General features: G+C 38.8%; 2 protein-coding genes across 4 annotated transcripts in view; one reads left to right on the forward strand and one right to left on the reverse strand.

Annotated features, from left to right (window-relative positions):
- NOP14 (NOP14 nucleolar protein) lies at nucleotides 1-25,310 on the reverse strand. Its single transcript, XM_074821997.1, has 18 exons — nucleotides 24,812-25,310; nucleotides 22,586-22,720; nucleotides 21,581-21,722; nucleotides 20,297-20,442; nucleotides 19,745-19,882; nucleotides 18,132-18,254; nucleotides 16,789-16,920; nucleotides 15,226-15,535; nucleotides 13,807-13,937; nucleotides 13,484-13,569; nucleotides 11,735-11,870; nucleotides 9,770-9,871; nucleotides 8,800-8,953; nucleotides 3,988-4,147; nucleotides 3,059-3,206; nucleotides 1,962-2,080; nucleotides 613-768; nucleotides 1-301 (listed from the first exon to the last, which is right to left on the reverse strand). Exons 1-18 carry the CDS (start codon nucleotides 25,007-25,009, stop codon nucleotides 202-204), a joined length of 2,616 nt encoding a protein of 871 aa, XP_074678098.1. The 5' UTR covers nucleotides 25,010-25,310; the 3' UTR covers nucleotides 1-201.
- Nucleotides 25,311-25,563: 253 nt separating this feature from the next.
- GRK4 (G protein-coupled receptor kinase 4) overlaps nucleotides 25,564-26,151 on the forward strand; it is a 43,282-nt gene continuing 42,694 nt past the window's right edge. For all 3 annotated transcript variants that reach the window (XR_012623019.1, XR_012623020.1, XM_074822004.1), the window contains exon 1: nucleotides 25,564-25,847. Coding sequence is in view for 1 of the 3 variants with exons in the window: in XM_074822004.1 (XP_074678105.1) it covers nucleotides 25,796-25,847 (52 nt within the window). In the remaining 2 variants the exon portion in view is untranslated. The remainder of the gene's footprint in view (nucleotides 25,848-26,151) is intronic.

Genomic DNA, 26,151 nt, shown 5'->3' on the forward strand with positions numbered 1-26,151 from the left:
TTATATACAAAAGTGTTATTTTTATTTTCCTGATGGAAACCTGTGGATTTTTCCAATAAGCAGGTTCAGACAGATCTGATGATGTTGTCTCCTCAAAAGGAATGCATTCAAAGAATGCAATTAAAATCTGTTCAAAAGCCGCAGGATTGGGGTATTTTATATGGCAGTAAAAGCAAAGTTTCCTGCTGTACGTAGTCCCAATTAACTCTTCCCTTTTTTCCTTTTCATTGCTTTCCATTCACCTTCCTGTGTAGCAAGGCTACCAAGCAGCTCTTTCACTTTTCTTTTTCTGGCTGAATCTCTGTAAAATAATGAACATATAAAATATTTCAGAAAGATTATTTTAGGAAAAATAAGTATATTTAGACAGTAATCATTAATTTATAAAAAGCCCCCCAACTCCTAAATTTCACCAACACACACTTTAAACAAAAACAGTCTGCATATTCTTAAACTAGAGAAATTAAACTGCAAAGCTGAAAACACTTTAAATGATGTCTATTGAAAACATTTCAGTATGGTTGATCATTATTGACAGTCTTGGCATGCAGCAAAGAAATGAACACACAGCAGAACAACCCCCAAACTGATGCTGAAAAAAGGCTACTTTACCTCTCCATGATTTCTGAAAGTTGCATTCTAGCCAGAAACTGGTTATCTTTCCGAATCTCACGAATAGCTCCTTTAAGTTCACGTTTATGCTTCTGAATCAACTGCCTTCTTTCTTGCTCCTTCCTGCTGCCTCCCTGCTTTCTTCCAAACTCTAAACTGAAATGAGAATCTACGTGTGAGCACAGAACACCTTAACAAAAACAACTTTTTCATGTTTATAAGGAGGTTTTGTATCAATACTCAGTATTTAATTCCTGCATATTATATGATTAACTTCCAAAATAAGGAGCGGCCCAATGAATATAGTGGAAAAACACTCACCAGCCCTTCTAACTGCATGGCATCATCATGCAAATGACAGGCAGACATTTACACTTCCATCCCCCATATGTAGTCTGCATTTTGAACAGACTGAAAAAGCTAGAGTAGAAAAATGAAAGATGTCTGGAGAAAGACAGAATCTTCCAATATATTTTAAGTTTCTGCAGATGAATTCTACAGAAAAAGTCTGATCAGTTACTTGGAGATAGATGTATGGCAGAGGAAAGCTGTCCTCTTCAATTACAAAAATAAATAAGGCAGACAATTTATGCCCCTGTAGATAACAACATGGCTGAAGAAGTCAGCAGCCAATATAAAGCAGACTTCCTGAATCAGAATACTGTTCTATTATCTGCAAAACCAAACTAGTGTTATTAAAATTTAGATCCAAAACAGAATACAAAAATGCACATGATCATTGCAAGCTCTGTAAAAAAGGGGAAAAAAAACCCCCACAAACCTGTTTTTTGTCATTGCTACTGTTGAAAAGTAGAAAGCTGCTTGGTTGGGGGAAAGAGAGGAATGGGGCAAGTAAGCATGCTTAAAGGAACACTTAATCTGACTGATTATTTGTTACTATCTGTGATGCAGAGTACAGGAATAGACTGCCTTATCATTTGCATCCCTCAGTACTTTCCCCATCCATCCTTACCTTCATGTTGTACTCACTCTCGTTCTTCAGACTTGAGTGCTTGACAGAACATTCAGTAAAACACCTAACTAGATAATAACAACCTATTTTCATCTTGAAATGTAATTTTCATCTTGAAATTTACAACTGATTATATGGGCAAGAGTTGATTTCCAGTGCTATTTTTTCCACGAGATAATCTTTATTTCTCAGAATTCCTCCTTCCTTTTTCTTTCCCTCCCTACCACCCAAGTAGCTGGTTTCTTGTGATTTGTGCACAAAACCTAGCAGAAAAAACTTATCTGGTTTATGTCCTGTTTTCCAAATCCTCCTAGCTTGCTGAAAATCTTAACGTTTAAATGCATTTCTCCTTTGTATCAAGTGTTGCTTTACTTACACTTTCACAATTTTAGGTGTATACTGTTTCAATGGCACTGGCTTCTTTTTCTCACATATCAGTGGGGTATAGTGTTTTACTCTGTTCTCTAGCTCTTTCAGAGCACTGTTATACCATTCCTGAAAATGCAAATCAAATTACAATTTCAAAAGCATATCAAAGACACCATAATTCACCAACTATTGTAAACTGAATCAACAGTAATGTTCTTTTTCTGAGTAAAATCACTGCTATTCATTAGGACATTGCTAACACTGAAATGCCGTAAGCCTTCCAGGCTGCATAATTTTTAAACACTTTTGGAAGTGTATTAAGATAGTATCATGGACAATAAGAAAGGTCTGCAGGTAGTTGCACCTAACAGAGGAAGAAGCAAGACTAAATTCAGTTTAACTCAGACTCCACCTTTCAGGGTCATTTTAAGAATGATTGTTCATTTTCTTTTGATGGCAAAAAATATAGGCCATTTTGCAACACTTAAGTTACAAAATCTTGTTCTCTAAGGATATTTCATGATGCCTCTGAGGAGAGGACAATTCTGCTTCATTCAGAAGAGACATTAAAAATTTGAGCCTAAGTGCTAGAAAATAAACAGCTGCGCTGTTTTAAGTAAGGTAGCCAACCAAGCATATTTATGTTAGTTTTACTCAGACAGTTATAAATCTCATCAATTTGGTACATATATTTGGTTGTATCAAGGTCTTACAGATGCATTACAAAAGTACAAGAGTAACTGGATGACCAGACTATTATTCTTATAAATTAAGTCACTCATGGAATGTTACATTATTACAAGCTAAGTGCTATTCTCTTCAATTAGAGGGGCAAGACAAAATACACAATGAAAAAATACCTTTTCTAAACATTTTCTGCTCCTCTTTGTTTTTTTCAACAGAAACATCACTCTGATTTTTGAAAAGCACAAAAGGCAAATGCCTGTCCCTTGAAAAAAATCTCACTGATGCTTATACTTTTTTGTTTAAGCTAAAGCTTAAGCTAAAAATCACAAAATTTATTAATAAATTAATAAGCTAAAGATCACAAAATTTATTACTAAAACAAACATATCAATTACTTAATTCTTGAGGAACACATACCTGCATTTTTTCAGGGTATTCGTTCACTACCATGTGTTGTGTAAGGAGAATTCTGACAGGATGCATTATTTCATGGAATGATGGTAAGGACTCATACAGAACTGCACATTTTTTAATAAGGTCAAAACACATGGCTAGACATGATAACCTGTTAACGCATAAAAGAATTAACAATTTCACTTCAAAAACTGTAGTAGATTTTCAAATAAAATGCATCAAATTAAATTTGGCAGTGTTAGCAGCATCTATTACTAAGACTGCTTGACAGAGGCTACAAGACTGTTCCTAATTTTTAATTCAGACTAAAAATTTCATTCTCCTAAGCAAATACCCAAGAAATCCATCAGCAACAATTCTTTATGTCAGTGCACAGAGCACAAGTCAGTATTGTGTCTTTGCCACTTATGTAGAGTAAGAAGTTTTTATACTGGTTCTAGAAGTGTTCTGGTACTGGTTCCAAAGTTCTAAAACTTCATTGAAACAGAATTAGTAATTTTGATTTGGGGTTTTCTTTTTGAACTTCGTAACAAAATGCTTACTCATCCCCAAAATAAGTTATGGTATAACACATGTGCAAGGTGAAAAATAAGGCTGAACATGGTTAATGAACATATATAATTGTGGTCTTTCCTAACTTCAGTGTTTTATTACAGTTATTTGCTTCTGAAGAGCTTGACAGTTCCAAAGTCCTGAGCACCTCCTCTGTATCTACCTCATCCTCACCAGTTCACAGCTGTACCGAAAAGGAATGGCAGGGCTGAGCATTCAAAGTGCTCTGCATAATGTTCTGGCAAAAGATTAGCAATTTCACATGTTACAGAGAAGTACTATAAAAATAAAGCAGAGTAACTCACTACTTTTAAGAGCACTGTCACTGAGATTACCCAAAAGATGATGTGGTATTTCTTCTGTTCACATTTCCTACGTACCTGATATGATTCATTTCTGTTCCGCTGGTTTCCTTTAATCTAGTCACAATACTCAGTGGCAGATTTTGCTTCTGCCAACTTTCCAGATCCTTCTTATCACACACCAACAGCAGTTCTAAATTTTTCCCCACTGGTGTAAAAGGATGCACTACAGTGTAGCCTAAAAAACCAAGAACAATAATCATTAAACAAAATCAGTTCTAAGCATTCTTTCTGAAGGAACAAAAACCAGCAACTCTTTTTATGTTTGTAATCATACTGCCTTAAAAAATACTTTATTAGTACTAGATTTTTCTAAAATAATGGAAAACCCTGGAGCACAGGTACAATCGTCGGTAAGTGCTCCAGCAACGCCACCCAAGCCACAGAATCCAAATGCAGGGACTGGAAGAGTGAAGTACTGCCCACTGCAGGAGAAGATCGGGTTTGAGACTGTCTAAGGAACCTGAATATGCACAAGTCCACAGGACCTGATGAGATGCATCTGCGGGTCCTGAGAGAACTGGCAGATGAAGTGGCTAAGCCACTATCCATCATATTTGAAAAGTCTTATCAGGTGAAGTTCCCAGTGACTGAAAAGGGGAAAAATAACCCCCATTTTTAAAAAGCAAAAAAAGGAAGAGGAAGACCTGGGGAACTACAGTCCAGTCAGTGTCACCTCTGTGCCCAATAAGATCATGGAGCGGATCCTCCTGGAAACTATGCTGGGGCACTTGGAAAATAAGGAGGTGATTGGTGATAGTCAACATAGCTTCACTAAGGGCAAATCGTGCCTGACAGATTGGCGGCCTCCTACAACGGGGTTACAGTGTTGGTGGATAAGGAAAGAGCAACCAATGCCATCTTTTGCAAAGCTTTTGACAGTGTTCCACATGACATCCTTGTCTCTAAATAGGAGAGACATGGATTTGATGGATGGAACACTCAGTGGATGAGGAATTGGCTGGATGGTCACACTCAAAGAGTTGTGGGCAATGGCTCGATGTCCAAGTGGAGAGCAGTGACGAGTGATGTTCCTCAGGGGTCAGTGTTGGGACTGGTGCTGTTTAACATCTTTGTCAGTGACATGGACAGTGGGATTGAGTGCACCCTCAGTGAGTTCGCTGATGACACCAAGCTGTGCTGTGGTTGGTACTCTAGAGGGAAGATGTGCCATCCAGAGGCACCTAGACAGGCTTTAGAGGTGGGCCCATGTGAACCTCATAAAGTTCAGCAAGGCCAAGTACAAGGCACTGCCCATGGACTGAGGCAATCCCAAGCACAAATACAGGCTGGGCAATGAGTGGATTGAGAGCAGCCCTGTGGAGAAGGACTTGGGGGTATTAGTGGATGGAAAACTGACTATGAGCCACTGATGTGCACTCACAGTCCAGAAAGCCAGCAATGTCCTGGGCTGCATCAAGAGAAGTGTGGCCAGCAGGTCGAGGGAGGGGATTCTCCCCCCTCTACTCTGCTCTCGTGAGATCCCCCCCTGCAGTGCTGTGTCCAGCTCTGGGGGCACCAACATCAGAAGGACATGGACCTGCTCAAGTGGGTCCAGAGGAGGCCACGAAGATGATCAGGGGGCTGGAGCACCTCCCCTGTGAGGACAGGCTGAGAGAGTTGGGGTTGTTCAGCCTGGCGAAGAGAAGGCTCCGGGGAGACCTTATAGCAGCCTTACAGTACTTAAAGGGGCTACAGGAAAGATGGGGAGGGACCCTTGATCAGGGAGTGTAGTGATAGAATGAGGAGTAACAGTTTTAAACTGAAAGAAGGTAGATTTCTATAAGGAAGAAATTCTTTACTGTGAGGGTGGTGAGACACAGGCACAGGTTGCCCAGAGAGGTTGTGTCTGCCCCCTCCCTGGCAGTGTTCAAGGCCAGGTTGGACGGAGCTTTGAGCAACCTGGTCTAGTGGAATGTGTCCCTGCCCATGGCAGGGGGGTTGGGACTAGATGGTCTTTAAGGTCCCTTCCAACCCAAACCATTCTGATTCTAGGATTCATTCTATGATTCTGTGTATTGGGGAGAGAAGACACGTAGGTACATGTATGCCCTGTGGGGAACAGGCTGTACAATTAAAATGCCAGTGAGGATGGCATATTAGATGTGCTTAAGAGGAAAGGGCAGACATAAGACTTCCCCATGGAGTCACAAGTAGAAGGTGTTGACCAGAAAGTGGTCAAGCAGCACAGTGAGCTGGAGCAGGGAGAGTCCATAGTTGCAGTACATCCCAGAGCCTCTCCCCTGACATCTCTGCAAGGGCCCTCAGATGCATGCTGTAAAGTCCTCTCTCACTCCAGCTAAGTAGTTTTAAAACAAGAATAGCACAGAACACAGAATACATACTGGGGCAGGGCATACAGAAAACACTTAAGAATCGCTGTGCTTCTGGTCATAAGCTGATCTGTAAAATGGTACTTAGAGCAACATGAAAGAAGCCTCTGAGGAATTCCATGGCTGAGGGAAAAAAAATTTTGCAGCCTCTGTGCTGGACCTTTTTTTTTTTTTTCTTCTTTCTTCCTTTGTTTTCCTTACATCCTGCAAGCTTGCAATGGAACTTATTTAAAAAAAACTTTTTCAAACTGTAAGTTATTCACATGCTCTAGAATCTGTACATGGCTCTTTACAGATAGGCCAGGAGACAGTATGTTTAAAGAACAATTCATAAAATTTGAGACCCAAACTTGTGAGATTCACACACACAGACATATGCAAGATCAGGAACTAAGATACGTGAGTTTTATCTGCTTTACTTGTGAGACGATAGCAGATCTCATTAACAATTCCATTAGCTAAGGCTATCAACAATGACAATTCCTTGCCACTCCCTCCACCTCCAGATTTTATCCTTTTTTTAAGGTAATAATTGTTTTTAAGTCTGAAGCAGACTGTATTTCAGTCTTTTATGAAGTTGTATTCCAAATAATTTCTTCATGTGATTAATTTATGAATCAAGCTCATAAAATTAAAACAGTAAGAGTTCTATTTGCTGATTCTACTTACTGTCAAAATTGAATCCCAAGAAATTTTTTGATGTGACAGTGTATCAGCATTCCAGAGAACTGGATGTGTGCTCATTTTAAAATACATAATTGGATACTTTGATAACTTCAAAACATCAATATTGACTGAAAAATTGTCAAAGACAACACTGTGCCTCTAACATACCTTTTATTGAGCTTCTCACTGCTAACAGAAGCCAACACCATACAAATTTAACTACTGCAAAATCATTACTAGAAATACAAAAGGAAATTAAAAAAACAGTTAACACCTGATCATCAATTACCACTAAATATTTTAAAAATAGTTTATCTGATTTTGCAGAATCCTCTATTTTAACTGTACCAAAAACGTTTACAGATCAAACATTCCTAAGAGATTACAAAAAGGAGAAAATACTTTTAGTGCTATGTAACCCACCCACTCCATAACCTCTCCCCAACTCCTTCTAAGAGTTCAGCTGTCTGTGTTCTGCGAATGCAGGGCTTAGCTCTGATGCAGCCCAGCTGTGTAACCTTGGCTCACATTTTAGAGAAAGCTGCTGAGCTGTGAGAAGCAGCTGGAAGAAAGTCTGTAGGGTACAGCCATACTAGATAATAAAGGTGAAACTGCAGTGCTAAGCTTGTAGAGAAACGGATCATTAGTAGCTCAAGAATTCAACAGAAAAAAACATGCTAGCATGGAACAGCATGGGAAAAAAGGGAAAAAAAAGGAGGGAGCTGCAAGACAAGCACTCAGTACTACTGAAGATGTACTGGAATACTGTAGCAACAGAAGCTGAACATTCCTCACCAGACTGATGACTACCTAGAGAACAGAGACACTTCAGGTGTCTTATCAGGAGTGACAAGCATATTAATACATAGCCTGTAGTTCATTAAATCCCCAACGTCTTGTGAGTTTGCCAACAAATAATTGAATTTTTCACTTGAGAATATCCTGTCTGCAGAGTCTCTTCAAGCATGCTAAGTGACACTCTAAGTGACCCAGACAGAGACAGTAACACATGAATTAGTTACTATGCTCTGACAAAACTCCTTGTAAGTGAATTATTGTCACTAAACTTGTCAACAGAAAAGCCCCAGATCTAGAGTAACTTTAAAGCTAGAAATTAATCCGAAAGAAAAAGTCGAAGAAGACGACTGGAAAAAATCATTTGCTAGCATATGGATCAAATTAAAAAGATAGTTTTATTTTCCCTGTTGTCTGTTCAAGTTGCTAAGTTTACACAGTTATGTTACAGCATGGACTAATCCTGCTTGTGGGGATAGCTGCCTCTGTTACACTACAACAAATCCATGTCAGATAAATAAAAAGGAAAAATACCAACTTTGTGATATACTTCTCTCATTTATCTCAGTGAAACGGCTATTAGCTGAAGAGGGAGGGTAACTGCAGCATTAGCTGGAATGGAATATCCGTTTTATGTCTAACATTGCATTAATTCAGTGAGGCAGCTGGAAGAACAACCATCACCAAACTGTGAAGATAGGGGGTACTCATCGAGAAACCATTGGGGACTGTGAATTTCAGAGCACAGCCCAATCACAGAGTCTATTTAGAACAATAATATTGCAAAAATACTGCACTTTGGGCAACATGACTTCATTTCCTTTAATAACTTCACTTCTTTCCTTCCTGCCAACAACACTAAAGGACCTAGTTCATAACAAGATGCCCAAGAATCAAGGTTGCGTATGGCTAACCTAGCAGACGATTTTGGTCTTTTGTTCAAAACAGTAAATTCAGTGTGAAGTATTTTTACTGAAATTTAAAATATAAACCCTAATACTAAGATTTATTACTCATTTACTCTAAACAAACTCACCCTGGGCCTGCTTTTTGGGTAGAGATATGTGAAGCACTCCAAGAAGAAAATTGATGAGTTCTGGTACAAATCTTCTGGAGAGAGATACATATTCCAGGAACAAACAGCATATAAATAACCCTTTGATAACATCTTGCAATGTTGTGATGCGACACTAAAAGAAAAAAAAAAAGCAAAAAATATTCACAATTAAAAAGCTATACATTACAAATATAGCATAAATATTTAAAAAGCATAATATAGCATAAATATTAAAACAGCATAAATATTAAATAAGCTGCATATATTTAAAATCTGTAAAATTACACCCTTTGAACTTACATGAAAAACGTATTGTCTGTCCCTTGCCCTCACTAAAGAGTATATGGAGTATTGAGTAAGAAATCTGTCAGAACTGGTTTAGCCACTAGAAGGTGCTAAACCACAAACAATAAGTTCTTCAGAAATGAACCAAGGAAATAAAAGGCTCAGAGCAACTTAGGTATCTGACAGCAATAGAACAACTAGCTCAAGACTTTCGAAACATGAAGAGGACATTTGGATAGAAAAATAATAAAAATATTTTAACTGCAATGCATCAGGTACATTTTCAAGGAAAACAAATACTGCCAATTTTTAAGTAAATATCTTGAGTAGGAACAAATGCAATATATGGAAGAGAAATCACTAATGAATCATTTCAGAATGCATTCACTCTGTTCTATTAGTCCTGTGTAATTTGCCATATAAGGAATTCTTGTATGACAGCTTGAAAAAATTATTAGATATGGTTTTGTGAGTTGGACTCTACTCTGCTAGGGTTTTTTCCTATTCATTTTTTCTTCCAATTACTATCTGTGACTATACCAAAGACAAGCTGCCTTTTCAGTACATTTGCAATATATACATTACTGCTAACACATATATTTGGAGTCCTAGAAAGAAACAAGGAAATGAAGTTATATACCGAGATACAACATCATAGACATACCTTAGTAAGGAGCTGACTCATGTAGATAAAAGCAGGTGTTACAACTGGATGCCAGAAGTCAGAAGTTGGAAACAGCAGAGATGTAATTTTCAAATAAACAAGCTGATAACACATAAAACAGAGTAAGGCAAAATATTGTTAAGACATTATTCCCAGGATCTTGACTTTACACATATGTAACTGCCATGCAATAGTCTAAAAATACTACAATATACATAATTTTGAGAAATCTGATACATGACCTATTTATTGAGATGACTGTTTAAGTTACATGAGAAAATGGAGTATCTGTTATAGGTCTAACATTGCATTAATTCAGTGAGGCAGACGAAAGAACAACCAAGAAGAAACTATGCCCCCCAACCCCATTTACTCTGTAAGAAAATCTGACCCCTTCAGCCCACCACAATCACATACTCTCACATCACAAACAAATGAGCAAGTGGCCACACAGGACCTGTAACACCTTTCAACAGGTCCTCAACACAGACAATTAAGTGACTAGGACCCTCAGGCAGTAGCACATCAACAAATAATGGTTGCAGCCAAAAGAACTAAACAGTGATTAAGTACACTTTTACTGAAGGGGACTTGTTAGAGAGCTACAAGTGACCTCCTGTCAAGACCATAAGGGTGTTAAACATCTGTTGCAAGGTAATTCTAAAAATTATCTAAGTGGGTATTTACATAGTAAGCCAGACTGAAGTTTTATTGTTTCAGCTCTGTTTCTCTTTATGAAGTTTCTGTCATAAACAAATATTCTCCTGAACTGTTTTGGTTACTAAATACCACAGTCCAAATTTCAGGTCAGATTACCTACAGGCACATATAAGGTCTACTAACACAACTGCTCTAACGAATGTTCATTCAAACAAGTGCTTTGAGAATAGGAGGGTGAAGTAATTCCATCTTAAAAGATAATGATGGCTTGAAACTTGGAAAAGTCCACTGAAGGGAATGAAAGTCCGAAGTGTGATTGGTGTTGTAAGGGTGACAGTGACAAAATAAAAATAGAAGTTAAAAGCTCTTTACAATACATTTCCTGCAAAATCCAAAACATCCTGAATAATGACTCTTCAAAGGAACTCAATATAAATATTTTCCAAGCAGTAAGAACCAAGCCTTCTAAGCAAATCCTTCAGCCTATTTGGTTTCAATAGTCTAATTATTCCATGAGGCAGCACTGCTTTCATCAAGCTGCAAGACAGAAAACAAGTAGCTCCCTTTGGATTAATGACTTACAGTTTATCTTTGAAACCTTTTACTACAATAAACACGCATTTTCCATACACTCTCTTCTTGAATTCCCTAACAGCCATTTACCTAGACACGGAAAAAGGAGTCTGTTCACACTTAGCACGGCCACTGAAATTTTGGAAAATTCTAGTATAAGGACAGGTCAATTCTTTCCGAGTCACTACTTTAGCAATTATCATATGTAAAGTATAAAGAAATGTTGTACTTTTATACCCATTTATTGTTATTTTTGTTAACCTAGAGATTGTTCCTGGAACACTTTTTTTAAACATTTGTACTTAACACAATTAAAGAAATCAGGACATAACTGAATATCACTTCTTCCTAGAACTACCCATTTAAGTTTAATCAGGAAAACAAAGAATATTCTGCTATGAAAACCGGAACGACAATTAAGATATTTTCCCCTTATTAACACTACAGAGTCACATTTCTATTCTGAAGAATATGTGTGTGAGGGGTTTTTTGTTTGTCTGGGGTTGGTTGGTTGTTTCTCAGGATTTTGTTGTTGTTGTTGTGGCAGTTTTTGTTACCATTTATCTCCAGAGAGGCAATGTAAAATACCGAGAAACCTAAAAAGTCACAGATGCTAATAATTCTTTACATACTTTGAAATACAGAATTGAATTTAATGTCATCTCACATTTACTGGCATTTCTGTACTAATGTAAAGAACAAGAGATTTTCCTAGCAGTATACGTTCGTTACCGTGTCTAAACCTGGAAATGTTGCACGGCCTTTGACTTCAATTACTTCTTCCATATCATGTGCAGCGTCTCGAAGGATAAACTTAATACTGTCACTGGCTGCCTCAGGAAACATCTGGCAAAGATTGTACAATGGCCTATTAACAAGAAATATAAGCCATAATCAAGTTACACCATTGATGTCAATAAAAAAAATGGATTTTTAAGCACCTGTAGGAAGATTTCTTGTGTTCCATCTACATTATAACAATAACAGATTCCCTTGAAACAAATTATTCTTTTTTAGAAGTAGCCACCCACTATAAAGACGATTATTGTAATACTTCTAGTTTACAGAGACATGTATTTTTCATTGGGCCTTGTGAGAGAATCTTTGATTTGCTGGTTTCTTAAACCTTAGAGTAAAAATAATTAAAAACTTTAAAATGCACTCCCAAATCATCTGCTATGGTTAAAACATATCCTTCTGAATCTCCTAACTCTGCATTTTACTTCACTGAGGTATGCTGGCACATACTAGGCAGCCCACTATTCTAAATACTCTTAAGCAATGTTGAACAACATGTGAGGCAGCAATGCGGTTATCAAAATTATTACTTAAAACAAGAAAAAAAATTACCCACAAAGTTAGGTCAGCTCCTGGCCTATGGTTAGTGCCTACAGGGAGATACATTCAGGAGTTTGCATCTGTTTGGTCAGAATTTTTCCAGTATTTTCAGTTAAAAATGTCTGTAGTGATAGTAATAAATCCCAGTTCTAGAAAACTATCAAAATGCATTTACACTTTTTTTACAAATCCCCAGCATGTGCAACAGTATCAACAGGTCAGTGCTCTTGCTGACAAATGCAGCAGAGCTATGAATGCCAAAGCTGCACATAACAGATTTTTTAAAAACTTATTTGCTTTAGTATGAAATGAAAAACATATGCTGAAAACTACATACAAATAACTCACTGAAATAAAGCTATCTAGCCTGCAAAGTCAAGATAGGAACCACAGACTAATTCTAGTTGGAAGGGAACTTTGGAGATCATCTGATGCAAGTCCCTGCTCAAAGCATGGCTAACTTCAAAGCTGGATCAGGTTACCCATGGCTTTGTCAAGTTTTGTGAAATTTTTAATGGTTCCACAGCCTCTCTGGGAAACCTGCTTTAATGTTCAGCACCTCTGCTGTGAAGATTTTTTTCCTTACATCTAATTGGAATTTTCCTTGTTGCAGCCTATGTCCCTTGACTCTCATCCTTTGCTGTATACCTCTGAGACAAATTTGGCTCTCTTGTCCCTGTAACTGTCTGTCAGGTATTTGAAGACAACACTGCCAAACTGACAACTTCCTGCAAAGTGTTCATCTGGAACTTCTGTATGACAGGATACTCTTTAATTCCATTTTCATCTAGTTCCCTGACTGAATGCACAGAATGGAAACACATTATAAAAACAAAGACTGCAAAGGGAACTGCACACTGTCTAAATAACTTCATATACAGAAGTTTGCATACATACACGGTATTATTCATTCACTACCCATGAAAAGCATTTTGCAGATCAAAAATTACATTCTGAGGTTTTGAAAATTAATAGCTCAAGCAATACATGAAACAAAGTTAAAACACTACAGAGCTGGAGTTACCAGCTGCCTACAATCCCTACGGAACTATTTGAAACAAACAACACACTAAATGCTTTACCCTAGGTAGGTTTTCTCTTTAAATCATAAAGGAGCAAAAATCATTAGGATTTATTACTTACAGGACCAGTTTGTCAATTGTTCTGAGCTCTGGTAAATCCAGAGTTGCTAACTCCCCAATATACTCCAAAAGAAAGCCAAACAATTTCTGCAAGAAGCATAATATGTTAAAATTATTAGGGATTTTTTTTATTGTATATATTCTTAAACAGCCCAAAAGAACAGTGATACCACTCTTCATTTTCTAACTTCTGTATGTTGGTTTTACTACTATTCACAACATGTAAGCATGTATATTTTATACTGCTTCCTGAATACTTACTAAAGCTTAGTCTGAAATTCAAAGTTAATTTTAAAACAAAACAAAATAACAAAACACCCATACTTCCAACTTTGCTTTGTTTCCCACTGCAAGGCTTGGATGATTGCATTTCTGAATTCTCTCCAGTATAATAAGCTGTTGTTCTATTGTTCTTCCAGCCAATAAAGACTTAAATGTCTCATAGGACTCAGGAACTAGAAAGTAAAAACAAAAATTGAGCTGGCAAAAATCTCAAACCTAATATATTTAGTTCAAGTGAACATCTAACAAATTTCCAATTTGAAAAATTTATTATTCAGAAAAAAAAGATACCATGCAGCGTTTAAGTAATCAACCTTCAAACACTAAGAACCTATCAGCATATAGGTAACAGTATATATACGAAAACAGGTCAGAAAATACTGTAAATGTTTTTCAACAATTAACATTCATCTTATATTTGCTGCCTAACCTAAGCACAACTATGTTGACACACACAAAGTAGAATTAAACTTAAGCGCACGTTCAACGATAAATTTACCATAATACAATTAGCTCTATGTTTAACTCATACCTAACTAGCTTTTGTATGAAGGGTATTAAGGAAAGTAAGAATCTTGCCACTAATAGAAAATAATTTAAAGACCTCAAAAAACCCTGGCGTATATTTAGTCTTCTGTCTAAGTCCACATGCTAGAAAACATCCTAACTGGTTAAGTTTTTTTGGGTTATTTTAATGTGACTGCTTTCTGGTTAAAGCAAAACCTGAATGCAATTTAAAAGGCTTTGTGTAATAAGTTATCTCCTTTTGATGGAAAAATGCAAGCACTTAAGGAAGTTGTTTGAAAGGTTGTTTAATCTTGCAACATACTTTTGTTAAAGAAATCTACACTAGGACAATAGGTAGATGCATTATGTACATAATATTAATGAATGTTTTGTGTACTACTTAAAACATGCCTTCTCCTTCCTCCTAGGCACAGACCCAAAAGGAGTCAAACTTTGAGTGTCTCTAACAGTACTGCAATGTTACATCACAGGGATTAAGCCTCACGATCCTGCCTCTCCAAGCATCTTGTCTGACAAAAATGTCAGTCCAAACACTAGAGAAAGTAACCTTTCCTCATTTAAGTATAGATAACAGAATACTATTCTGGCTTCCCTTATGCAAAACACTAGCACTTTGGACTGGATGGGTTGGTGGTCTTCAGAAAAGAGTACAGATCTTTTAATTTTTCTCCCCAGTATTTATCTTTCAATTCTAAGGCTGCTCGGAGGAGCAAAAACAGCTCTGGGATGAAATCAGTCTGGTTCCCACTGCTCATAGCATGACTAGGGCCGATCACTAAGAACAGCAGTTACAGGCTACTCTTGAATAGCAGAAGACAGCGATGAAGCAAAACTTCATGAACAGGAATATGTAAGATCCTAGAGAGCAGAGAAAGAGACTGGTTATAAAACCCCTGAAGACAACAGGGATCTCTGGATCAGTCCTTTGCTTACCAGAAAACATATAGGGAAGCTCTGATTCGGCAGCCTCCATTTTTGGATCTAGTTCCTCCACATTCTGTGATTCCTTTTCATTTGTCTTGTGTTTCTTCTGTTCTTTATTCCCTGCAGCTTCTTCTTCACTCTCCAGGTCAGATTCAAGATCAGAGTGGCTATCTGCAGCAACATCCTCCCCATCTTCATTAGCAGATTCCTCCTCACTTTCTTCTTCATTCTCATTATCTTCATTTCCACCTTCCTCTTCTTCTTCTTCTTCCTCGTCTTTTTCTTCCTCATCTTCATTTTCGATATTAATTTTTCCATCCTTCAGTAGAGAAAATAAGCCGGTTAAAACACTGATAAAGTGACAGCACCTCACCAGAAGCACCATGCAAAGCTATCATTAAATACACATGAACAGGATCTGAGCCTTGCTACCCTGACCAAGCAGTGAATTGCAGCAGTGCTGCCCAAGAAGGAATTTTAAGGAGAGAACATGCATACAGATGTAAGAATAGCATAGTATTTCCAAGGGGCTGTAAGATGCTGGAAGAATAGGAGGTACTACATGAGGACTAAAAGAATCAACACAAAAGTAAAAACTACTAGATGATATGAAAAAAAATTCAATACCACTTACAGAAGCATTCTTGGTTAAAAAAAAATATATTCCTTCTCTGTATTAAAATAGCATACCAGATCAATATTTGTTCCCACCCTGGTTTTATTAATCATCAGTTTAAGTTCACATGCACAATTTGTATTCTCCCCTTTGAGGGCAACAGCAGTTCCCTTGCTACTTAAACGTGAGAGGATGAGAGGATCAGTATGCACACACGTGCACCACAGTCAGGGTGCCTTACTACATCAGCCTTAAGGTCATATTATTCTGCCACTTTAACCAAAGCTACTTTATAGGTGAAGGGTTCTTTCAGAAACCCACTCATCCTCAGGCTGAAATCCAGTGAAAGCTGTATCAAATACAGCAGAAATTTAAAAAATGACCAGGAGAGCTAAAGCCCTCTCTTCAGCCCACTAGGCTAACTGCACAGAAGGCTACTATCATAACAGGAGTATGAGGGAAACAACTATTCCCCTCTACTCGACACTTGTAAGACCACATACAACATCCAGTTTTGGGCCTATAAACTGCAGCAAGTTCAGCAGAAAGCCACCTGCCCTATGAGGAGAGGCAGACCTGGGCTTGTTAGCCTGGACCAAATAACCACCTCCCAGTACCTACAAGGCAGACCACTAAGAAGGCAGAGCAACACTTTTCATCACAGTTCACAGCAGGAAAATGAGATGCAACAGGCCTAAGTTGAAACAAGAGATATTCAGACTGGATATAAAGAGAAACTTTCTCACAGTAAGGACAGTCAGTGGAACAGGCTGCCCAGAGAGATGAGCAGCCTCCATTCTTGGAGATTTTCCAAGAACAGACTGGATAAAGCCCTGAGCAAACTAGTGATTTCACAGTTTACCCTGCTTTGAGCAGGAGGTTGGACTAGAGGTCTCCAGTGGTCACTTCCAAACATCTTTTTAGAACTCTGAAAACTCTGAAACGTTCAACCTTACCTTGTAAGACAATAAACGTCTGTCATCTTTATCCAGGATAAAGCCATCAGCTAGATCATCTGCTGACACGTGGCTGGGTTTCTTTTTATTTGCCTGTTCGTCTATTCCACGCATTCGACGTAGTCGATCTGCCTGTGTTTTAGAAGAAATACCGCACATAGATGTGAACCATCTAGATCGATCAGGTAACTACACCAGAATGGAAGATCCCTCAAATACTACAGCTAAGAAAATCAAAGAAAGGAAAAAGTTAACTGGGATTACTCAACAAGCTGATGAAAAGAAAAACAGTAACTTGAGAAATTATAGTCAAAAGCTGATGATACCTTACTTTTTGTGGGGAGTGCAATCTCATAAGAGCACATAAACAATTGGATTAACTTCTTTGGAAGGCTTTAAAACTGGGTTGACCAGAAACATTATGTTGTCTCATTTCAAAATTTATCTGTTTTGCTTATGAGACAATGCATCGTTACTAGAAAATGTAAGTTTCCAAGGTGTTTTATGATTCTGAAGTATTTACCTGTTTCCCATATGCCTAACAAATTTGTAGTAAACGCAACCGTATCCTAAGATTTTTAAGATACACTAAATTTTTAAACAGACTCAATGGGCAATATCTGAACCAATCATTTACAAAAGGATTTCCACCCAGGCAACCAGATAGACTGCATCAAACAAGATGACAAGAACAGAAAAGAAAAAAATACTTATTTCTCTTCTGCTATTAGCTACTGAGCTGTTCTGAGGTAACCTGACAGTACTGAATCCTTGCAGTCCTAAATGTGTCCCTAGTATACTAAAACAAAAAGGAAAAAGGGAGAGAAGCATTTACCAAATTATTCAATCTTTCTGTAAGACTCAGAGCTCCATGTAATAGAAAGAGCATCCAACATTTCCCAAGAGAATTCTATTCCTCTGTAAAGCAAAGCTATACACATGATACCACTGGGAGACCCTTGCAACACCAGAAGAAAACAACAAATGACTTGCCAGTGTATTAATTCAACTGCTGTGCAACATGATACTCCCCCTTAGTGACCTAGAAACACCTCTCAACTCTGAATAATTTGAAACATTTAAAAGCAAATCGAAGCGATATTACATTTTTACTGAAGAAAGACCAACTCAATTCATAAACCTCAATAGTCACGTACTAAGCCTATGTTTTTTTGTTGTAATATCAGACTGCAAACAAAACACAAACAGAAGGTTTCCTGAAATCGCCCTCTGATGAATTGCAGTTTAGTATAGCCACTTTCAATCTAAGGTCAAGCAATGAATATAAGCGGTCACTCCCAAAAGACACATCACGAAACAATCTAAAACCGTAAATGATATACCTCCAGCTTCTGGAGTCGTGCCTGCTCCTCTTTTGCCAATTCTTCTTCTGTCTTCATCCTTTCTGAAGGTTTTGCTTTCATCTCAAATCCAAGTTCTCGAACAATCATATCATATTCATCAGGCTAAAGAAATATTTATATAATTGTTTATTATCTTAAGCTTTATTATTCTTCTTTGCAGCCCCCCTGTTCCAGGCTAACAGCTAAGAAATAAGACTTGTTAAGATATAAGACCAAAGAAAGCTGCAAGAACATTCAACTCAGTATTAAGACAAGGAATGGAATGAACACTTGAATAGAAATTCTCCTGGAATTTCCCCCTACCCTATTTAAGTTACTCACAACCGAAACACAAATAGTATCTTAAATAAAAACTGGTTTACTTATTAATTGAAAAACTTTAAAATATTATTAATAAAATACTATTTTCGCAAAAAGCAGCTAGAATTAATAAATTTCACTTTATACTGTCAGACATGAGCTACGTCTTTGCTATCTTAGTTACATAGATGTCTATCTTAAAGAAAACAGAAAGGGATGCTGATACTCAGTGAGTTTAAGGAACACACTTGCGAAAACAGTCACTAGCAGAGATTACACTAGACTTGCAAATAGTCTTCCTGATATCTGCCTAAGTCACTAAACCATACAGATTCTCTAAAATTCAGTTCTATGAATTTTTCTTCTTATATACAACTAGATAGTTTTCTCCAATTCAATATTAATGTTCTAGAACATTACTAATTCACACTTCGCATCCTTCATAATTCTTAAATTGTATCCACATACATGAAGCAAGGGAATCTAATCTTCCTTTACAGCAAACCATGATGACAAAATTTTTGTCAAAGATACCACATTACCAACATATATTCAGCATGTTGTGAAACATCCTAAAAACAAAAATCAATTCATCACAATACTGAACCAAAAGTTTGTATCTTCTGTTCATTATTTGAGATCAGTTTTAACAAAACATCAGTTTATTAGTTCAAGCTTTCAAAAACTGAATCCTACTGCCAAGGAGTAAATGGAAATTCAGTGCTCTGCAATGTAATACAAAATTTCTACAAGAAAAAAAAGCACAATGCATTACAATACCTATTCTCAGATTTAAAAGTTTAATTCCCTTAGTACAATATGTGAATAGAAGTGTGATAGAAAAAGCTTTGAGATCATAAGATATATATTCAAAAGTTAAATATTTTCATTCGCTTTTTGTAGGGACAGTACCCACTTTACAACAAGGAAACACTTGTTGTCAAATAATTGCTTTATCCAAAGAACACTACAAAAGCATTCAAACTAAGTCAATGTTCTCAACAATCTTAGTTCAAGAAAATGTATTTGTCCTAAAAATAAGCTGTAGACAACAGTGTTGTTCAACCTGCAATTTCTCTCAGATTTGATAACTAATGAAAAGCAATAGGCAATTAAAATCAGATAAATCACATAAAACCCTATATTCCTCCAACTGTCCTAAAACTGTAGCATTCCTTCAATGTGAATAATAGCAGGCAACATTTTAGTTTACAAAGTGATGAACTTTACCTTATACTTCAGCTGCTACAAGTTAAAACCACAAGTTATTAGAATAAAGGAAAGTAGTCTACCTTGGGTTTTTCTGCTTCTTTGTCCTTTCTCTCTGACTTTGGGGCTTTGCGGGCAATAAAAGTTTGGATTTCTTTCCAGTCATTGTCAAGCTTTTCTGTGAGTTCTAATGCACTTTCTCTCCGATTTTGCCTCTCTTGCTAGAAACAAAACAAAAAAAACCCCAAATGCAGCAGTTATGTTGAGATGAACATGACAAAGCATTTACAGCATAAAACCAAAATGTTGTCTTTAGCAAAAGAATAATTTTAAATATTTAATACTTTAAAGGTATAAACATTCTTTGTGGAAGAAGCAGTATAGAATGGCACAAGGGTGGCATACAGAAAACAAGTTAGGAGTCAGCAGAAGGGGAAACTTGGGAATACAAAAGAATGGCAGATATTCAATGCCTATCCTAAAATGCCAGATGTACTTTATTCCAGGAGCTTGGACTCTTCTCCCATACAATTACTTCCTTTGTTTTCTATGCCACTACTATTTTATTTTATGAAGACAGAAATTGTGACAGCTTCTTAATCATGCTCATTTATACTTCAGGGCTAAAAACTCACCTTTTCTTGTTTAGATTTGGCTATCATCTCTTCTATGAGTTCCTTCCTAGATTTAGGTTTTTCCTCCTCTTCATCTTGCTGCCCACTTGATGCTTTTTTACGAAGGAGGCCTCCACCCCCTCCAAAGTGAGCAGCAGTTAATTCAGCTAGGAGACAAAAAGTAGATTGTGAATCCTTTTCAAATCTATACATGAGTACTGGAGTGATGCTGCTGCTGGGACAATTATCTCCTTATTCTTTGAGAATCGGAGCAATTAAAACTATTGAATCAATCATGTACTATTCCCATCCCTAGAGGAATGGCCATACCAAAACAGATTGCTGCTAAACACATAATTTATGCCGACAAACATTTTGTATGAGTGTTGTGGTTTAACCCTAGCCAGCAATTAAGCACCGTGCAGCTTGCTTGCTCTCTCCTCCCCCTCCCAGTGAGATGGGGAGGAGAATTAAAAAAAAAAGTAAAACTCGTGGGTTGAGAGAAGAACAGTTTAATACTAGAATAGAATAAAATATAATAATAACAATAATAATATAACTGTAATGAAAAGGAATGTAACAAAAAGAAAGAAATAAAACCCAAGAAGTGACAAGTGATGCACAATGTAATTGCTCACCACCCGCTGACCGATGCCTGAACAGCGATCCACTCCTCCTGGCCAACCCCTCCCAGTTTATATACTGATCATGACGTTCTATGGTATGGAAAACCCCTCTGGCTAGTTTCAGTCAGCTGTCCTGGCTGTGCTCCCTCTCAGCTTCTTGCTAATAGAGCAATGGGAAACTGAAAAATCCTTAACTCAGGATAAGCACTACTGAGCAACAACTAAAACATCAGTGTGTTATCGACATTATTCACACACTGAATCCAAAACTCAGCACTGTACCAGCTACTAGGAAGAAAATTAACTTTATCCCAGCCAAAACCAGGACAATGAGGTAGACACATGTTTTTTCAACATTTTAACTAGTATTTAGGTGCAGAGGTGCAAGAAAGCAACCAGAAAACTCACACTTCAGATTCAGCCCAAAGGGCTCAAAATCCAGGTGCCTATGTAGGCTGGAAAGCCCACAGTCTAAAGAAGATTGCCAGGTAGGTAGTTCCAGCTTAACATCTGCTAAAATCCAGAGAGCTGTTCTGTGTGTGTGCTTAAGAAGTAATCAAACCTGTTTTAAACATCCCAATTATGTAATATTTTTTCTCATTGAAAGACAGTATTGAACAAATGATGCACATGTACCAACAATAAAAGCAGGAGTGGGATACCAGCTGACATGTCTTACCTGACAGTGTTCCTCTTTCTTCTGTGTCACTGTCACTATCAACAATATCATTTAGTTTTTCAATTTCTGCCAAAGACTGGCCATAATGAGTCAATTCCTCATCTTCATTAAGATTATAGATGTTCTTCTTTCCATAATTTTGCTAAAAATAGTAAAACAAACCAATTAAATAACAAAAGATTCTTAGTTCCCAGGCAACAAATTAACAAAGCTTGTATTTTTAATGCTAGCTGAGGAGATTCTTATTCCAGTGTTCTGCTGAAACAGAACACTGGAACAAGAGCAATACCAGACCAATACTTTAATTCTGATACATTAAACCTTAAGTAAGGTAGTATGATGTCTCTCTTATACTAACATAGACATGGAGTAACTCAGAAAGCCTAAGGAAGCTTAAGTTTTATCTATATATCAGTAACATCAATTCTTAATTACTACATTTCAGACCTAATAAACGGACTTTAAACTATACAAATTATCAGTACAATATGATACTACATTGCTCAATTCTGGAGACTGAGCATGATGAAGCAGAAAGACAGTTCTGCACACACAATTCACATTACAGAATGACAGCAAGTTACAGAGTTCTACTCAGCAAATGAAATGGCTGGTGTTCAACAGCTGTACTGGAATCTCAAAGTGTACTTGATGGTGGTTGCCTTTTCCCAATTCAATTCCCAAATCATAGTTGTCAAAGCAGTCAAAGAAAACCAATCAATCAATCAATCTGCTTAAAACTGGCTTTCTTGCATATCGGTACTCAAAGAAATTTCTGCTTCAAAAAGCTGTCTTGCAAAACCAGAAGGTGTTAATGAAAAATTCTGGATTCTCACATAAAATTGCTTTTTCATAAAAGTTCCAAACATATAATCAAAAAGAAAACATTGCCCTGCAAAACCCTCTATTAAGGGGGTCACTCCCAACCTAAAAAGTCAAGTGTTTCTTGTGGGTTTGGGTTTTTTTGTTTGTGTTTGCTTTTTGTTTTTAATTCCTACACTTTACCTGTCTTTCCAAAGCAAATCGTCTGATCATCTTCTCTTCTGGACTTATTTTGCTGTTGTATTCACCAAAACGTTTATCTTTAAACACATTTGTCTTTTCCCTTTCTTTATATTCTTTCAGTAATGTTTGGGTTCGCTAGAAGAAAAAAAAAGGTCAAATTAAAAACCAAAGAGAATAACTACTTTCAAAGACAAGGCAAAAAAGACTCCATGGTATCCTGGCAACATAATGCAATTTATCAGAATGCAAAGAGAAGGAAAAATTAACAAGAAAAGAGATGGAAAGCTCATACAATATATTCAGAGTCTAAGTTCTCTTATAAGCTGCCCATATGAAGACAAAATATGGTACACTGTATTTTACTTTTATTTTATCACATATAAAAACTCTGCATTGTCACTGAAGAATTTTGATTTGTCTGAAGCTTAGTATACAAGAATAACATATTAAAGAAAGCAAAAAGCCCTAGTGTCAGCTGAACCTCCTTCGGTCTTCATCTAAGACATAAAAAAACCCCAAGTGGATACATACATTTAGCTCTCTGCTTTAGTGTTGAGCACAGGCACGTTATGCATAAAAGCAATAAAAGGAAATTTAGCAGACCTAAATGAGGTAGTACGTGCTGTACTTACGGTACAGGTAAGGAGATGGGTTTACTTCTCAATGCCAGTGATCTAATTCATGATAGGCATCTGATTTACCTTACTATTAAATAAAACCCAAAGACCTTAAAATGTGATATTAAACATCCATAAAGTTTTCTAAAATCTGGACAAATAGTAATGAAGACTGAAAGCTAATTTATAATTCCATGCTGAAGATATATAGTTTCTAAAGGAAGAAAATGCTGGATGTGTTTAGGCTGAAGAAAGATCCACGTTTATTTAAAGCACATTAACTGGATTTTACGGAAAGCTACTGCTGCTGTTCATATTACTGTGAACTCACAAACTGCTGCACTGAAGGAAAATGCTGAGTTTTCTATAACAGGCCTCTGCAGCCTCACTGAGCATTCACAACTTTCAGATGCTGCTGTAACTCACCAGAACTCAGGTTTCATCTACTACTGTGCCAGTTCTACCTTGTACTTACTTCTTGCAAAGAATATAGAAATTATCATGCAGCTTAAACACTATGCATGAACTTTAATATTTCTTAATACCTTGGATAGGGAAAAGCACTTCTGTTTATCAATTATTTGATGTCCTCTCTCATTGATACGAAATTATTTAATGCATCACCTCTCACAACACATGCAAAACTATAACCTATCCATTTCCTTTTGCTGCACTACTTTTAAAAATAATTTCTCCTTTCAGGGAGTGCTTTAAATTCTGTTTGACAACAGATTGTATCTAACATTTCAGGGAGAATCTCAGGGACATACTTTCAAATCATGCTTTTTTCATCTTTAACAGAATCTACAGAGGTTTTAGCTTCTTTCCTGGTTTGTTTGAAGGGACAGATGATAAAAAAATTCCAGTGCTTCACGCAAGGATCGGGGAGGTTGCCGAGATCCCACATGCATAGCATGACAAAACATTCTCCCTTATGCTTTACAGATTTTGGTCAGGTGGCTAGTGATGTCAGTAGAGAAAGAGGCAATCTTAAAACAGTGCAAAAGATTTACTCTTCTGAAATTGTATGATCATTCTTATGAGACCAATGAGGACAGATCATCGTTTTGCAGCCCAACATAGTTCTACAACGCAACTATTTAACCAGTCCACAAGAAGTCATCTGCATGTTTTCCAAATCAACGGCAGTTTCTTTGTATCTACACATTTCTCACTGTATTCAGACCTTAGTGCCCTTTCAAACTTTCACTGTTACAGCAATGTTGCACCATCACGAAGTTCAACATCCTGCAGCAACCAAAACTGACAAACATAATGAACACTGACAACCACTTCCACTCTGGTCCAGTATTGGCATGCTGACATGTGCCACTGTATTTGGTACCTGGGTCATCTGAAAAGGGAATCATTCCCCCACATGCAATAAGGGAGACTTGCACTACTGAAATCTGTGTATTGCATTGGAGGGAGACATTTTCAGCAGGATCTCCATCACCACCTCAGCAATGTGAGGTGACCTGCATACTCCTCCAGTGCACAATGGAGGTAGACTCTTAAGTCACCTGAGATGGCTCCAGCCTTATTACCTTGCCACCACAGCTACATCTACAGATGTTACCCTTCCTCCCAATTTTTTATGTCCTCTTACCTTCTTGATGGCCTTGGACCGTGAGACACCAGGCAGCCCCACATCATTCTTAGTCTTCCTCCCCAAGATGTCAAACTTCTGCCTGTTGACCTTCACCTCAAAGGGGTTGCTCTTGACCATGGCCATAGCTGACTTCACAGGGCCCTTGGCTGTGGAGGGCGCTGAGACCTTTCGCTTCCGCTTAGCTGTCTTCCCCATTTTTGGTTTGGCTGCCTGTGTGGAGGCGTGTGGGGAAGAACCTCAGTACTCCCTCGGCATGTGAGGGCCAGGGCTAGAGTGCAAACAGGCCCAACAAAATGGCGCCCCGGGTGGGCAAAACCTGCGAACTACCCCTCGGGCCTGGCCACTGCCCTCGACGAGGGGTCACGTCGCGCGAGAGCTCCCCCCAAACCCCGTGGAAGGCGGCGGGAGACGCGAGCGGAGGGGAACGCTCCCCTCACACCAGCGCGCCCCGGCAGTACCACACGCGCAGCGGCAGCCCCGCACCTCTCGCGAGAGCTTCGCCCAGTTATCGCGAGATTTTCCGCTGTTCTCCCCTCCCGCTTTGGGCCGAGCCGGGGGGAGGCCGGGAGAGAGGTTTAGCGCACTACACATCCCAGCAGGTTCCGCGCGGCGTACGCCGGGGGGGACGCGAGCGTTGCTGCGCGGAGCCTGCTGGGAGTTGTAGTCCTGGGGAAGAGGGCGGGGGAGGCGGCACAGGGGGGCAGGGGCGGAGCTGGCTGAGGCGGGCGGAGGAGGGAGGTAGAGCCATGGTCGGGGCGGGCGGTTGCTGCCCGCTCCTTGCCTCCGCCCTCGGGGAGGGGGAGGCCGGTGCCGGGGCGAGCAGCGGGTGATGGGGAAGAGGCGAGCGCAGCGCTGAGGTCCTGCGGGGCCGGATGAGCGGAGGCTTGGCGTCGCGGCGGTGGCGGGGCTGGAGGAGGGGGCGAAGGAGGCAGTAGGGGCGGCCTCCACTCCGGCTGCCCTGAGGGGAAGGAGCCCCCGACCATGGAAATCGAGAACATCGTGGCCAACACGGTGCTGCTGAAAGCCCGGGAGGGTGAGAGCCGCGGGGGAGGCGAGGGGGGAGGAGAAGCGAGAGGGCGAGGCGGGGCGCTCTGGGGACGCACCGAGTGGGAGGAAGAGGGGCTGAGGTGAGGGGGAAAGGGGCCAGCGAGGAGCGGGGAGAGGAAGTGATGGAGGAGGAGCGGGTGGGGAGGGAGGAGAGGCCGCCGGGCAGGGGGTCCGGGCGGGGCGGCGGACCCCGCCGGGGTGGTGGCCCGAGCTCTCCCCGCCGCGGCGGGGCGGGCGGTGAGTCCCGGGCGGTGCCCTGAGGCACCTGCCCTGCTCCTCCCGCGGGATGA

The sequence above is a fragment of the Strix aluco genome, chromosome 4 (genome assembly GCF_031877795.1).
Source record: "Strix aluco isolate bStrAlu1 chromosome 4, bStrAlu1.hap1, whole genome shotgun sequence".
Lineage (NCBI taxonomy): Eukaryota > Metazoa > Chordata > Aves > Strigiformes > Strigidae > Strix > Strix aluco.

Bases quoted from the DNA above. Each gene is read 5' to 3' on its own strand.
- NOP14 (XM_074821997.1), bottom strand. From the start codon at position 25,009: ATGGGGAAGACAGCTAAGCGGAAGCGAAAGGTCTCAGCGCCCTCCACA. The intron at 21,723-22,585 runs GTAAAGTGTAGG...TACTATTTTTAG, and splicing joins GATTTGCTTTGGAAAGACAG to CAAAATTATGGAAAGAAGAA. The intron at 15,536-16,788 runs GTAAGGTTGAAC...TCTCTACTGAAG, and splicing joins GACGTTTATTGTCTTACAAG to GATGGAAAAATTAATATCGA.